Here is a 14,253-nt window from a genome sequence, read left to right on the forward strand (position 1 = left end):
TCTAGTGGAAAAGTGGCCATTTTTATAGAAGTTTATGATATGTATAGGTTATTTGGCATTTAAAATGATATATTTGAAGATAATCCATTTTAAATCCAGTAGAAGACTACCTTCCTCATTTATATGCTGTTTTTGAGTGCTTAAGAATTGAGTCTAAGGCCCCTTGCATAGTAGGCTTTATGTCTCCCACTGAGTACATCCGGTCCTTCATTCATTCATTTATGTATGCAACACATTGATTGTATTGAGAAGATTATAATTGCATCCTACTTGGGCCATAGTTAATGTATAAGAATTCCTGCTGGGCCAGCAAGATAGCCAAGTAGGTAAAGGTGCTTGCTACAGATGCCCTATGGCCTGATTGGATTCCTGGAAGCCACAGAAAGGTGGAAAGAGCGACCCAACAACACCCAAAAGTTGTCCCCTGAGATCCACACATCACCGCAGTACCTATGGCTCCCTTCCCATAGGAATCCTATTTTAAAATGCTTTGTAAACATTTTGTCTGCACATAGTGTTTCCCCAGTTGTTTTGAGCAGCTGAAGTTGGAGAAGGGCTGGTGATCTCTCGGGCTCTCTGCCCTCCCTGTGTCGCTGCCCTGAGTGCCCACTTGGTACACAGAGCAGTTGCAGGCATACACACCTCGGTGTTTGGAACTGATCTGAAACTTGACTGGGCACAGGCATAGTCTCCCTTCAAGACTCTAGTCTCGGCAGACAGGTAGGGGAGAGATGTATAGAATGGAAAGCCTGTGCTGTGGGTGGGGATGGATAGACCCATCATTTGGACTCATTTTAGAAATGTGTAGCATGATTCTACCCATAATTGAATATTCTCAAATAGTTTTGGTTGAGTCAGGATCTTACTAACTCAGAGCTCAGAATAGTCTCAGACTTGTGGTCCTTCTGCCTCAGCTTCCTGACAAGCGGGAACTTCAGGCTTTAAGACAGGTCTTTAAGAGTTGTTATTCATGTTAACAGCATTTATTGAGTACCTGCTGAATGCTTTAAGACATATGACAGAAAGGCAAAATGAGACAGACTGTCTGTAATGGAAGAGAGTGTGGAGACAGGACTGTCTGTAATGGAGGAGAGTGTGGAGACAGACTGTAATGGAGGAGAGTGTGGAGACAGACTGACTGTAATGGAGGAGAGTGGAGACAGACTGTGACTTTCAGGGTTTGAACCATAGGCTCAGATCGTCCTCCTGGTGATTCTTCTTCTGGCCATCGCTGACTTCGTCATAGGAACGTTCATCTCACTGGAGAGCAAGAAGCCCAAGGGGTTCTTTGGCTATAAATGTAAGTACAAAGAATGGAATATTTCTGCAAATTACAACACTCTGCTGTTAACTACATTTAGCACATTTTAGGTATTTTAATTGTAATTAAGTTTGGTCTGGTGATTCACACTAATTCATAATTCAGTTTTGTCCTCTTTATGTAGGCTGTACAACTAGAGTAAAATTGCTTTCATTTCCATCTTCTGTTTTTCAATGACAGCAAGAACAGGTGGGTGAGTGTAGAGAAGCCAGTTTACTAAGGAGAAGAAGGTGCCTGCATGGCTCTCATTATATGTCCAGTTATGTGTTTCTTGGTGATAGGAAGGTGAGAGATGTGCCTTTAGGTGATTTTATTGTTGTACAAACATCTGAGGGGACACTTACCTAGACTATAATGTCTATGATGTCATCAGAGCTCACAACCCGTTACGTATATTGCCCATCCTTGACTAAAATGCTACTTGACATGTGACTTTTTAAACATAACAATTTTAAAGTGCTATGGATTTGAAAGCAGATTGAAGTTGCAAAAATATGACTTTTTACCTCTAAATACTTCAGCTTATATCTACTAAGAAAGAGGGCATCAGGAAATTTATCTTTGGCACGATGCACAGATGATACATAGATGTTTTTCAAGTCTTCATGAGGATCCTAATAGCAACTTCAGGTTTCCTTGTCTAGCATAAGTCACATTAAGTTGTTCACTTTCCTTTTTAAAACAAAACAAAACTGACTCACGTAATCTTCAGTCTCATAAGGCTTTTTTGTCTTCTGTGATGCTGACAGTTTTCAGGATTACAGATGTGTGTGTGTGTGTGTGTGTGTGTGTGTGTGTGTGTGTGTGTGTGTGTGTGTATGTGTATGTGTTGTTTACATTATAACCAATGTGTCTCAGCACCCAGAATTGAGGGTCCAGATGGTCTCAGCTTTCCCCACTTGGATGATGTGAGTTTTCATCTCTTTATTAAGGTGATGACGAAGGCGTCTTTGTTGGGAAGTTGCCATTCATTGTCAGTTAATAAGTGACACTTGGAGACAGTGCACAGCCGTGCCTCCATGTGACTTCCAAATGGTTTTATTAGTAGTCCTTCGGCGGGCTCCTGTCATGTCCCAATGACGTGGACCAGCATAGATGGTTTTGTCTTCCTTCGTTAGTCTTCTCCGTTCTGGAAGGCTCTCCTTGTTGGCCGACCAGTTGATGCTCTGCCTGACTCAGGTTAACAAAACTATCCTGCACACACACACACACACACACACACACACACACACACACACACACTCACACTCACACACTCACACACTCACACACACTCTCTCTCTTTCTCTCTCTCTCTCTCTCTCTCTCTCTCTCTCGCTCTCGCTCTCTCTCTCTCTTGTATTTTTTCCTTCTTATTTATTTATTTTTTCTTTATTAAGTAATTTTCTACTCACTCCTCATGCTATCCACAGGCCCCCCCTCCCTCCTCCTACCCCCCAGCCCTCTTTCCCAAGCCACCCTACATCCCCACATCCCCCAAACCGAGGTCTCCCATGAGGAGTCAGCAGGGCCCAGCGCGCTGAGCCTAGACAGGTCCAAGCCCCTTCCCATTGTACCAAGGCTGTTTGTGGTGGCACACTCTTTTGTTCTCATGCACACAGTTGTGTTCACCATGGTCCTGGCCCTCCCAACTCTGTTCTTTATTTTGGTGTGATCTAGCTTATAGTTCAAAGTAACTTCAGGAGATTATCTTGTTTTTGTTTTTTAATTGCTCTTTTAGACCATTTCTTTTAGTCTTTAGCTCGCTAAAATTATCTGGCTCAGGAACTAAGGAAAGCTATTTTAAAAGTCTAAATAGGTAGTAATGGAAGTGGGTATTGGAGAGCAGGGTAGGGTTGGCTCCAGATCAGTGTGTTTCTTTTGTTTTCCTACTTTTCTGTGTTTTTTATTTTGATGTGGGGGAAAGTGTGGTCAGTAATCTATACTTGTGATTTTTGTTTGAGTTAGTGATAATTAAGTTTGGAGATTCTTAAACAATTACTGGTAAGAGGTACCAAAAGGTAGGATATATCCTAGATTAGATCACCATTTTGATAGCAAACCATTCCTTCATGCATAGATACTGAATCAGCATTACATAAGAATGACCAATTGTGTAGAGACTATATACTAACTACTCTTGACTTAAATTATTTTGCTCTCATTTGCTATCCAGTAATTGCCAACATATTTTGTCCTCTGTAGCTGAAATATTTAATGAAAACTTTGGACCGGATTTTCGAGAGGAAGAGACTTTCTTTTCTGTATTTGCCATTTTCTTCCCTGCTGCAACTGGTATTCTAGCTGGAGCAAACATCTCAGGTGATCTTGCAGTAAGTATTGTAAAGTACTGTATTAGTACTGATGTGTTAAAATGCTATCCGTGCATTTATTTTTATAGACTAAAAAAACCTTCTTGTCTTCTAGGATCCTCAGTCAGCCATACCCAAAGGAACACTCTTAGCCATTTTAATTACTACAGTGGTTTACATAGGAATTGCAGTGTCCGTAGGTAAAGAGCCTTCATTTCTTCAATGCCTTAGAAATTTGTGATGTTCATAGCATAAGTAGTAGTTTAGCATTTTTCTGACTTTAACATTCCAAAATACGTTAGGTAAAAAGGCATAGAATTAGTTGCCTGTTTTAATCCAAAACTAGTTGAGGAAAACTAGTGGTGACTTACAGAGAGACATAAAACTACCAAGTGCTTTGTTGGTTCATATCTAGCATTTATTTATTATAGTAAATTAGAAATATATGGAAAACCTATAAACTCACACTTTATTTGGATATATGAGGTATGTTCACACATGGAAGTAAATTTTACTCTTAAAGTTATAAAGATTTGGGAGGCCCAGGCAATCCTTGCATACTGTTATGCATGCATCTGTTCATTTGCATACAAAATTATAAGCTCTGAATTTATTTCTTTCATAGTAAGAGATTTCCATGTATATTTTACTGTGAACACTTCAGTTTTACCACATGTTTTCTTTGTTTTGTGCAGAAATACTGACAGAACTCTATTTCCAAATTTTGTAGCTATTTCTCAGGGTAATTTTGAAATTTGACTGAACAAAAGTTAGAAATGCTGATTGTATCATGATGGGCCAAATTGCCTTTTTAAAATGGTTTTGGATTTAATTTTTTTAATACATAATAATGAAATTCATTTGAGAAAACCAAGTGTTTTTTCCTAAAACTTTCAAATATGCTTATATAACATATAGCCTAGCTAAATAAAATTTGTTTTTAATTTAACTTATGGCATAACTGATTATGTTCCAACTTTTAAAATTTTTTGTTGCCATTGGTAGATTTCTGCTTTGGTCTGGCCCTCTGGTGTTGCTAGACCTTGTATTGACTTCATTCTGTTGTCCTCAGTGAGCAGTGGGACTGCCCCTTTCTTTCTGGGTTCAGGAGTGGGCTGGGAAATTCAAAGCAACAAGCCCTTTATCCCCCAAACTGTCTGGTACAGCACACGAGTGTGATCCTGGTGCTCAGGGTTTTCCTTGTCAGTGTGCCCAGGCCGCACTGCACAGTGACTGACAGGACATGAACCGTGGCTGCTTTCAGGCTGATTGGAGTCCTAAGTGTTCTTTCCTCTCTCTCCAGTCCGCTAAGAGTTCAGAGGTGCATTTAGAGGGAGAGATGCTTTTGGAAACAGTCAAAAGGTAGAGAAAAAAAAGCAACCAGCAAAGTACTATGTAGTCTGTCTAATCTTTGAAATATTTATACAAGGTTTTCCAGTATTTATGTAATGCTGGAAATGTAACACTTTTTTTAATAGAAGGTTCAGTTTCATTGCTTAAATTTTAGTGACCACAAAGCTTCTCATACTTCATTGAGAGTAAAGTTCAGTATACATGCAGTGTGTGATGTTATGAATGTGCACCTAGACAACACTTGACTTCTTTATGAGTGGATTGTAAGGGGAATGCATGGATGAGTTACTCTGATTGTTGCTTGTGCTTCAGGTTCTTGCGTGGTTCGGGATGCCACTGGGAATGTGAATGACACCATTACAACAGAGTTCACAAACTGCACATCTGCAGCCTGCAAACTGAACTTTGACTTTTCCTACTGTGAAAGCAATCCCTGTTCTTATGGGCTAATGAACAACTTTCAGGTGAGCATTGCGTTCATGTTCTATAGACATTCTGTATTTACCTAACAGTAAACCACTATGAAATCTGGCCATTCAGAATGTAGCTGTACATTAGAGGGGGGGGGGGCAGTTGATACTTTGTGCCCCTCCTACTAAATTGTATCATATCATCACTAAGTAGGCAAATGGAAAGCATGAAAGAGAGAATAAACTCTGAGATGATTCATGAAGAAAACAAAGCCTTTGAGAGTTATACTTTTCTAATAGAGGGCATAGTGTATATACATGTAGAGTATGGATATACTATTTCAGAAAACCAGGGAACAAGCATCTTTTGTAAAAGTCACTTGTGGTGGTCTGTTTCTGGGTTCTGTCTGCTCTGTTCCATTGAGCTTTGGGTTTGTCTGTTCATGAGTATCAGTCCCGATTCACATAGCTATTATATAATAATTCTTAAAGTCAGATTAACTCCCTCTTCTAAAAAAGTTCTAGCAATTTTAGCTTCTTAGTAATTAGTGGTACCCTCATTGCTACTTTATGGATGAATGCGCTATTAATGTATACCGAGCGATAGAGCTGTGTTTGTGGCTTAATTGATAGGTGCTTTTGCTTAGCATGTGCAAAGCCTGGCTCAGTCCTCAGACCACACGCACAGGGTGAAGTAGCACATTCCTGTAATCCCCAGCGTTTGAGAGGTATAGCAGGAGGGTCAGCTCCAGGTCATCCTTCACTATGTTGCAAGTTTGAGATCAACTTGAACTACATGATACCTTTTTCAACATCTATATTGATTGATATGAATAGTAATGCTAGTTAATTAGGTGTGGTCTGTGTAGGTTTGTGCTTTACCAAACCACCATGAACAAGAGAATTAAATTATGAATAGATGCTTAAAAGTTAGAAAATGTTTAAAACATGTGAACTGTATAAAGATCAGTATTAGTTCTTAGGTTTTTGGAGACTTAATTCTTGGTTGTTTATTATTTACCTCTGTTAAGATTTTAAATGCAAGTGGCTGAGGAAACAGCTTAGTTGGAGCACATGGACATGAGTTTGGTCCCCAGAAGCCAGGTGTTAAAAGCTGGGTGTAGTGGTATGTGCTTGCCATCCCAGAGCCAAGGAGGTGGAGGTGACGAAATGCTCAGCTCACTGGCCGAAAGCCCAGGCCTCCTGGTGCAAATTTAGGCCAGTTTTGAGATTGTCTCAGGAAAAGCTGGGCAGTACCTGAGGAGTGGCACCCAAGGCTGTCCTTTCCCCTTCCTATGAGCACGCTCACATGTTCATGCACATACGCACGCATAACAAAACGATGGTGGCAATGAAGTGAGCTTTTAGTGTGTCAGAATTGCAAAGATGACCAAAACAAAAACATACACGTGTGGACTTCGGAGGTCAATACAAAATAGTAATTTTATAGAATATGGATTTTTGTTGATCCCAAGTAGGAAAATAGAATTTTTGTTACCAAAACATAATTAACAGAGTAGTGAAAATCTGAATATTTTTGGAGCTCACTATTGCTATTTACAATATGTAAATATTTCATGATACAACTTGTTGGTATTTTTTGTTCTTTTGGGGGTCTGCTACCCAGCTCCCAAATCACGAATGAAGGTTTATTCTTAATTATAAATGCCTGGCCTTATCTTGACTTGTTTCTAGCCAGCTTTTCTTAAATTATCCTGTCTACCTTTTGCCTTGGGGTTTTTAATCTTTCTCTATTCCTGTATAACTTTTCTTTCCTTCTTACTCTGTGTCTGGCTGGGTAGCTGCGTGGCTAGCCACTGAAGCCCTCCTCCTCCATCTCTTGTTCCTTGATCTTTCTTGTTTTCCTCCCAGATTTCTTCTATTTATTCTCTCACCTGCCAGCCCAGCCTATCTTTTCTCCTATCTCGCTATTGACCGTTCAGCTCTTTATTAGACCAGTCAGGTATTTTAGACAGGCAAAGTAACAGCTTCACAGGTTAAACAAATGCAACATAAAGGAACACAACACATCTTTGCATCATTAAACAGATATTCCACAGCATAAGCAAATGTAACGCATTTAAAAATAATATTCTACAACAACTTTCTGAACAAAAATTTTAATGGCATTTTATTTTCAATTGTATAGTTTCAAGCAGTTTATTTGTAGTAATTGTGTTAGATTCAATTATGTGAAACACGTTTGTGTTTTCTAGTCACAGGATTAGACAAAATTGTAGAAATGACAGTATTCATGCTAAGCTAATGATTCACTCCAGTTCTGACATTGATATTGTGTATAAAAGGTACAAACATTGATCTCTGCCCAGTGATGGAGAATGCTAGTCTGATTTTTGTGTGTTTCTGGAAATACACTGTGTTCTTTATGATCTCTCTTACAGTCTCTTTTGAGTATAGCTTTGTTTTAATTTAAATAAGTAAGACTTTTATTGCCATGGGAAGAAATACAAAATGGTGGTAATGGGGGAATCCTGTATAAATCCTGTGTTAGAGAAGAAAGCATGGTCAGTAGAATACTAAACAATATGTAAGTTACATACTGAGTTAGTGCTCTGCTGCTGTGAAGAGACACTGTGATCAAGACAACTCTTATACAGGAAAACGTTCAACTTGGGGCTTGCTTACAGTTTCAGAGGCTTAGTCCATTATCATTGTGGTGAAGAGCATGGTGGCATGCAGGCAGACGTGTTTCTAGAGAAGTAGATGAGAGCTTTAATTTCTGATCCTCCGACTGTAGGTGGAGAGAGAAACAGACACTGGTATAGCAAGCTTTCTTGGACTGCCAGCCAACAAATCATGACACAGAGTCTTACTATTAATTATGAATGCTCAGTCTTAGCTTAGGCTTGTTTCTACCTAGCTTATTTTTTTAAACTTAACTCATTTCTATTCATCTCTGTGCTGCCCCAAGGTTCATTTACCTTATTTATGTACTGTCCATTCTGCTTTCCTGCTTCCTCTGCATCTGGCTGCCTGGCTCCTCCTTTTTTCTCTGTCAGCCCTGCCTATCCCTCTTCTGCCTAGCTGTTGGCTGTTTAGCTTTTTATTAGATCAGTCAGGTGCCTTAGGCAAGGTGAAACAGCAGCATATCTTTACATAGTTAAACAAATACTCTATTCCACAGCACATTGGGCCTGGTGTGGGCTTTTGAAACCTCAGAGCTCACCGCCAGTAATACACCTCTTCCAACAAGGACATATCTCCTAGTCCTTCCAAACAGTTTATTAACTGGGGACTAAGCATGCAAATATTTAAGCATATGGGGCCCATTCTCATTTAAACCACAACAGATGACTATTATAAAATCCACACAGGCCCCACTTTATAATGCTCTTTTATATATATAAATGGTTTTATGCTTAAGAGAGTAGAGGCATTTAGGATGTCTTACTGGTTTTAAAATTTGAATTATATATGTGTTTTGTCCCATTACATTATTTTGATATCCTCTGAAACTTTTGACTTAGCGTATTGCATGATGTACAAAATGTGAGGGTTTTTTGTTTTTGTTTTTGTTTTTGCCAGCCAAAGCTTCTCATACCTGATCTGTGACAACCCTGTTTGTCCTGTGCTGGGTCACTGTGTTTTTGCAAGTGTGTGCACACATGCTACCATTCCTTACCTCCACTCAGTGCTTCCTTTGGAGCGCCGTCTTGCCTTTCGTCTGGGCTGCTGTATGTCGTGGACCACACTGATGTCGGCACTGTTTTCATTCAGTGTCACTCTGTCCAAATACTCCTGGTTCACCATTAAATGTTAAGACATGCTGGAGTTTGGGTAAATATTAAACTGGAAAGCCAGAAGTCTCGTTGGCTTTCCCTGCAGTATTCCCATTACTAAGCATAGGACGTGGATGCTGATCTGTGCAAAGGACAGTGCAACCAGAGAATGTGTCTGAGGTTTTGACGTTTATTCTGGAGGAGTGCACATGTACACACCCTCATGGGCCCTCATAGTCAGTGTTTGGACACAGTGAACTTCCTTCATCAATTTCTCAGTGTGTGGTTAATTGTGTTTTGTTTATAACTTCTTATATCACAGGTTTTTTAGAAACAAAAGTGGAATTTGTATCACAGCCTTTTGGCTAGATGTATTTTTACTTAAGAAAACTCCATACCCACAATCCTATTGCAACCCCATAAAAAAGCAACCATCTTAATGTGGTACACTTTGACAGGAGCCTCAACCTCAGCCTGACTTTGGCTAGATCTAATAATCAATTTTCTAGAAACTAGGATGAGAGGAGTGGGTTTTCCATAACAGAAATGCGGTCAGCACATTGCAGGATACAGGACAAAAGCTCCAGAGAATGGCAGGAAAAAATTAAAGAAGTTGAAAAAATATGAAACTATATATTAAAAATACTGAAAAACTGAATCAACCAAATATACTAATCACTTTTGAGAGCTGGTTGAAGAAAAACCCAAGAACCTGTTTTAAAATGACCAAGAAAACGGAGCAGTTGAAGCTGTTTGGTTGCTGACTAGATGTGTGATGCTGTGAAGAGATGGCCAGATCATGGAGCTGGGCCAGGGCCTTTGGCTACAGCTTCCAAATGTCTGCCTGTTCACAGACACAAGCTGAACCTTTGCATTAAAAATCTAGGCTTGGAAGTGACGTGGGATTGGCCGAAGTTGTCCATGGTTGAAACCTAGTGACAGGTAGTTGGTGGTTCATTATCATCTTTTTTCTGACATATGTTCATTTGGAAATTTACAAGAGAAAAGCATTTTTTAGTGGTAAATCTGTTTTAATAATTTGTAATTTTCTTATCATTGCTATTTACCAAATGCCTGTCAGATTATTCCAGTATTAGTTTCCTTTATTAGAATCATCAAATTGTGACTGTTCAATACTTTACTCTTTTTCAAACCATTTTTATGACTTGCTTTCCAATTTTGACACTTCATTTAAGGTGATGAGCATGGTGTCGGGGTTCGCACCCTTAATCTCGGCAGGTATCTTTTCAGCCACACTTTCGTCAGCGCTAGCCTCTCTCGTGAGTGCCCCCAAAATATTTCAGGTAAATGTTTTCATCTTATAATTTGTATTGAGGGGGGTGTTAAGATATTTCAAATTTTGTATTGTTGTTTTATTCAAATAGGTTACCTTTATCAACCTCACGTTTGATATGTTTGCATATATGTATATCAAAATTGGTATAAATTTTATGTACATAAATGCTATACAGATCCATACAAACATTTGTGCATTTTTCTAATGTCAAGGTACATGCTTAGAAAGGATGATTTGGGGGTCTAGAAATATGGCTCAGCTGTATTGGGCTCATGCAGAGGATCCAAATTCAGTTCCCAGCATGTACATTGGGTGGCTCCTAACTACCTGTGACTCTAGACATATACATAATTAAAAATGACAAACATAAATATTTTAGGGGTAAAAATGATGGGTTTTGCTTCTTGATATACTTAGCATAAAAGTCTAGGGTTCTTTTCTTTTCAAGTATTAGGAGTGTGATCTAAGACTAATCAGAAGTATGAATAATGGTTTCAGTTAGCAGGACGCCAACTTCAGTGGTTTATATGGCTAGCATTACATTAATTGTAGTAGGTGCATTGATAACGAGAATGAGCATTAACTTCCTGTAGTGACCATTAAGCAGATAATAATGATTAGGATATCATTTTTAATTACCAAGTCAGATAAAATATTGGTTTTCTGCCTTATTCTTAATATTGGTAGCCAAAAAGTATAGTAATGGTGTAGAATATGCTTTTTAAGGCAGCATCTATTAAGATTTGAAGAAAAGTGGTTAAACTTTATATTTGGGGCTTTTAATCTGCTTGTAAGTTGCAGATTTGGACTTAGTTTTCTTAAAGCCATGGGTATATTATACTTACTAACTTCCAAGTTTCTTTTTTATTGTATTATTACTTGAATGTCTCCTCCACTGGTTCTTCATAAGTGGAGTTTCAACATGGGTGATGTAAGACAAATAAAATCTTAAACAGTGTTATAAACCAACCACCCTTCTGCTATTTGAACTGTTTATATATCCTTTATAGTCTGTAGGTGAAGTATTGTGAGGTAGAAAACAAAGAAGATCAGAAATGAGAGACTCGAGCTCCATTCTTTATTAACTGGCTTTCAACTGTTAGGAGATTTGTGTATTTTAATTTTCATGTATTTCATTTTATTTATTTATTTTTTTGATTAGGCTCTATGTAAGGACAATATCTACCCAGCTTTCCAGATGTTTGCCAAAGGTTATGGGAAAAATAATGAACCTCTCCGTGGTTACATCTTAACATTCTTAATTGCACTTGGATTCATCTTAATTGGTTAGTTCTTTGAATGGTCTATCATGTAGGTTTTGGTATGTTTATACCAAATAATATAGTTTTACCTATAATCATGAATATTAAATTGTTAACAAAATGTGCCTTGCTTTAGTATACTAAATTAACTTCTAATCAAACAAAGGAGTAAGTAAAATACTACAAATAATAGTGTCCGGTATAAATTATTAAAATTATTGCTATTACATAAAATTAGGGATAGAAGAGATTACATTTTTTTAAAGACTCATGTAGCCCAGGCTGGCCTTTTATTATTCACAATTGTATCCAGAGATAATCCTGAATTCCTGATGGTCCTGCCTCTCTTTCCCAAGGACTAGGATTATAGGCATGTACTACCATGCCCTTTTCCTAAAATATATATGATGTAAGGAAAAGGACATTAGTGTATCCCAGGAAGGTGATACCTCTGTCTGATCATATGTAAAGCTGTGGATTCTTCACTGCTAAAGGTAACTTTAGACTTTCTAAAGAATTTTGTCTAGATCCTCAAATTAGTTGACTGAAAGTCTCATTATACCATCAATTGTAATGGCAAGATATAAGTATCAGTCTGTGGTAGATTTATTGGTATTTATTATGCTATTCAAAAATTAGGAATATTTCAAAATTTGAAGTTTTAAGTATCATTAAACTTATTTCTTTTTTTCTTTTGCAGCTGAATTGAATGTTATTGCTCCAATTATCTCCAATTTCTTCCTTGCATCGTATGCATTAATCAATTTTTCAGTATTCCATGCATCACTTGCAAAATCTCCAGGTGATTTACATTTTAAAAATTTATATGTACTAATGGCTTTGATTTCAGAGGAAACAAAATTTCCACTTTTCTAAAATGTGATGTTTGTGAGTTTATTTCATTAAAGTTATTTTCTTTTATAGTTATGTCAAATTCAAAGAGCTCTTTATTATGAAGTACACTGATAATAAGCTGTTTCTTTACAAAACATTAAAAATAGCATTTGTCACATTAAAGTATTATTTCTTATTTTTAAAATTTCTTTACCATTTGCTTACCTAATTCAGTTCTCATAACATTGTCATTATTTAATAAGCTTTCCAATTTGTTCTTTTTGGTGCTGAGAATTGAATCTGGTGCTTCAAACATGATAAGCACACATTTTCCTATGGAGCCTAAGTGCCAGCCCCCATCGTGGTTTTTACACAATGAGTTCTGTGGAGTTCGGACATGAGGGGCCCTATGAACTGAAGAAGAAGTACCATGGGGCTTTTGTTAAAAGTGGACGAGGGGTTGAAAATCGGGCAAACAATGGAAAGTACGGAGGAATTCAAGTTTCTCAGAACAGGACACATAACATGTGGGGTTTTCAAAGGAAAAGGACATATGAACACATATGTTTTAGCTTCAGTTTTACTTTCAAAACAAACTTTTATTGAAGTAATTAAAAACTATTTTTGATTATTAGTGACAAGTTTAAAACATGGTCTTTTTAGTATTTTGAGTAGTTTTAATTCATACATACTAATGGAAAGGTATGAATTTCTTGATTTCACACCAAGATTTTGTTACCTGGGTAGGTTGCTTGAAGTGTTTTATATAGTCATTAGAACATGGATGTCTCATGCTGAATACCGGAGGGTAAAGCTGCCTCACTGAGGAGAAAATCTGAAGCCTTTCTGTTGTGTGATGCTTATCTGTTTTCACTCTGTTGGGTTGATTTAAAATTTAAAGGATTGTATTGACTGAAAGTCTGAGAAGATGCAGTAATAGGAAAATATTATCTTCACAGTCATTAAGAATTATCAAAACTAATTGTGATCAATAACAGCCATTGACTTTACTGTTAGATATTAGCCTTGTACTTTATATTTTAAAGTCATCTGAGTGTGGAAGCCATTTTATATGTAATTACATACCACTGTATACAGCAGATGAAAGTCTGAGTGGCGTTTCTGTGTGTCATTGTTAGGATGGCGTCCTGCGTTCAAATACTACAACATGTGGATATCCCTCATTGGAGCAATTCTGTGTTGCATAGTGATGTTTGTCATTAACTGGTGGGCTGCCTTGCTCACGTACGTGATAGTTCTTGGACTGTACATTTATGTTACCTACAAAAAACCAGGTCAGTAGTCTTTTCTGTTTAGTATTTCAAGTTAGAAAATGTTGACAAATTTTTGTTACTTTTTATTCAAACATCTTTTGTATATTTGGCAAGGTGTCACATGTAAAACTTTCAATACCTTCTTTCCAAATAAGTTTTTTTTGTTTGTTTTTGAAGTACATTTAGTTTCAATGAACTATTTTAAAATGTTTTATTCCTGTAAAATTTTATTTTCACCCATAAATTAAATATGACTAATGTCATTTTAAGAAAAATAATAAACTAACATTCTGTTGTATTTAAATGTTTTAAAATTTGCAGCACTATAGTAACTACTAGCCAAGTATGTGTCTATATTGTCTCTTGTCATCATCTTAGAACTGCTGTAGTCAGGGAATTTAAGCACTGGAAAGATGTATCTTTCCCAAAATATGTAAATATAATTTTTATGTTTGTTTGTTTTGAGACAGG

At 37.4% G+C, this 14,253-nt stretch overlaps 1 protein-coding gene across 2 annotated transcripts in view; it reads left to right on the forward strand.

Annotated features, from left to right (window-relative positions):
* Slc12a2 (solute carrier family 12 member 2) overlaps nt 1-14,253 on the forward strand; it is a 74,455-nt gene that overhangs the window by 21,879 nt on the left and 38,323 nt on the right. For both annotated transcript variants that reach the window (XM_028891613.2, XM_028891614.2), the window contains exons 7-14: nt 1,192-1,300; nt 3,506-3,633; nt 3,728-3,812; nt 5,278-5,429; nt 10,312-10,419; nt 11,575-11,698; nt 12,375-12,476; nt 13,648-13,803. In XM_028891613.2, the coding sequence (XP_028747446.1) occupies nt 1,192-1,300; nt 3,506-3,633; nt 3,728-3,812; nt 5,278-5,429; nt 10,312-10,419; nt 11,575-11,698; nt 12,375-12,476; nt 13,648-13,803 (964 nt within the window). The remainder of the gene's footprint in view (nt 1-1,191; nt 1,301-3,505; nt 3,634-3,727; nt 3,813-5,277; nt 5,430-10,311; nt 10,420-11,574; nt 11,699-12,374; nt 12,477-13,647; nt 13,804-14,253) is intronic.

Source organism: Peromyscus leucopus, chromosome 19, assembly GCF_004664715.2.
Source record: "Peromyscus leucopus breed LL Stock chromosome 19, UCI_PerLeu_2.1, whole genome shotgun sequence".
Lineage (NCBI taxonomy): Eukaryota > Metazoa > Chordata > Mammalia > Rodentia > Cricetidae > Peromyscus > Peromyscus leucopus.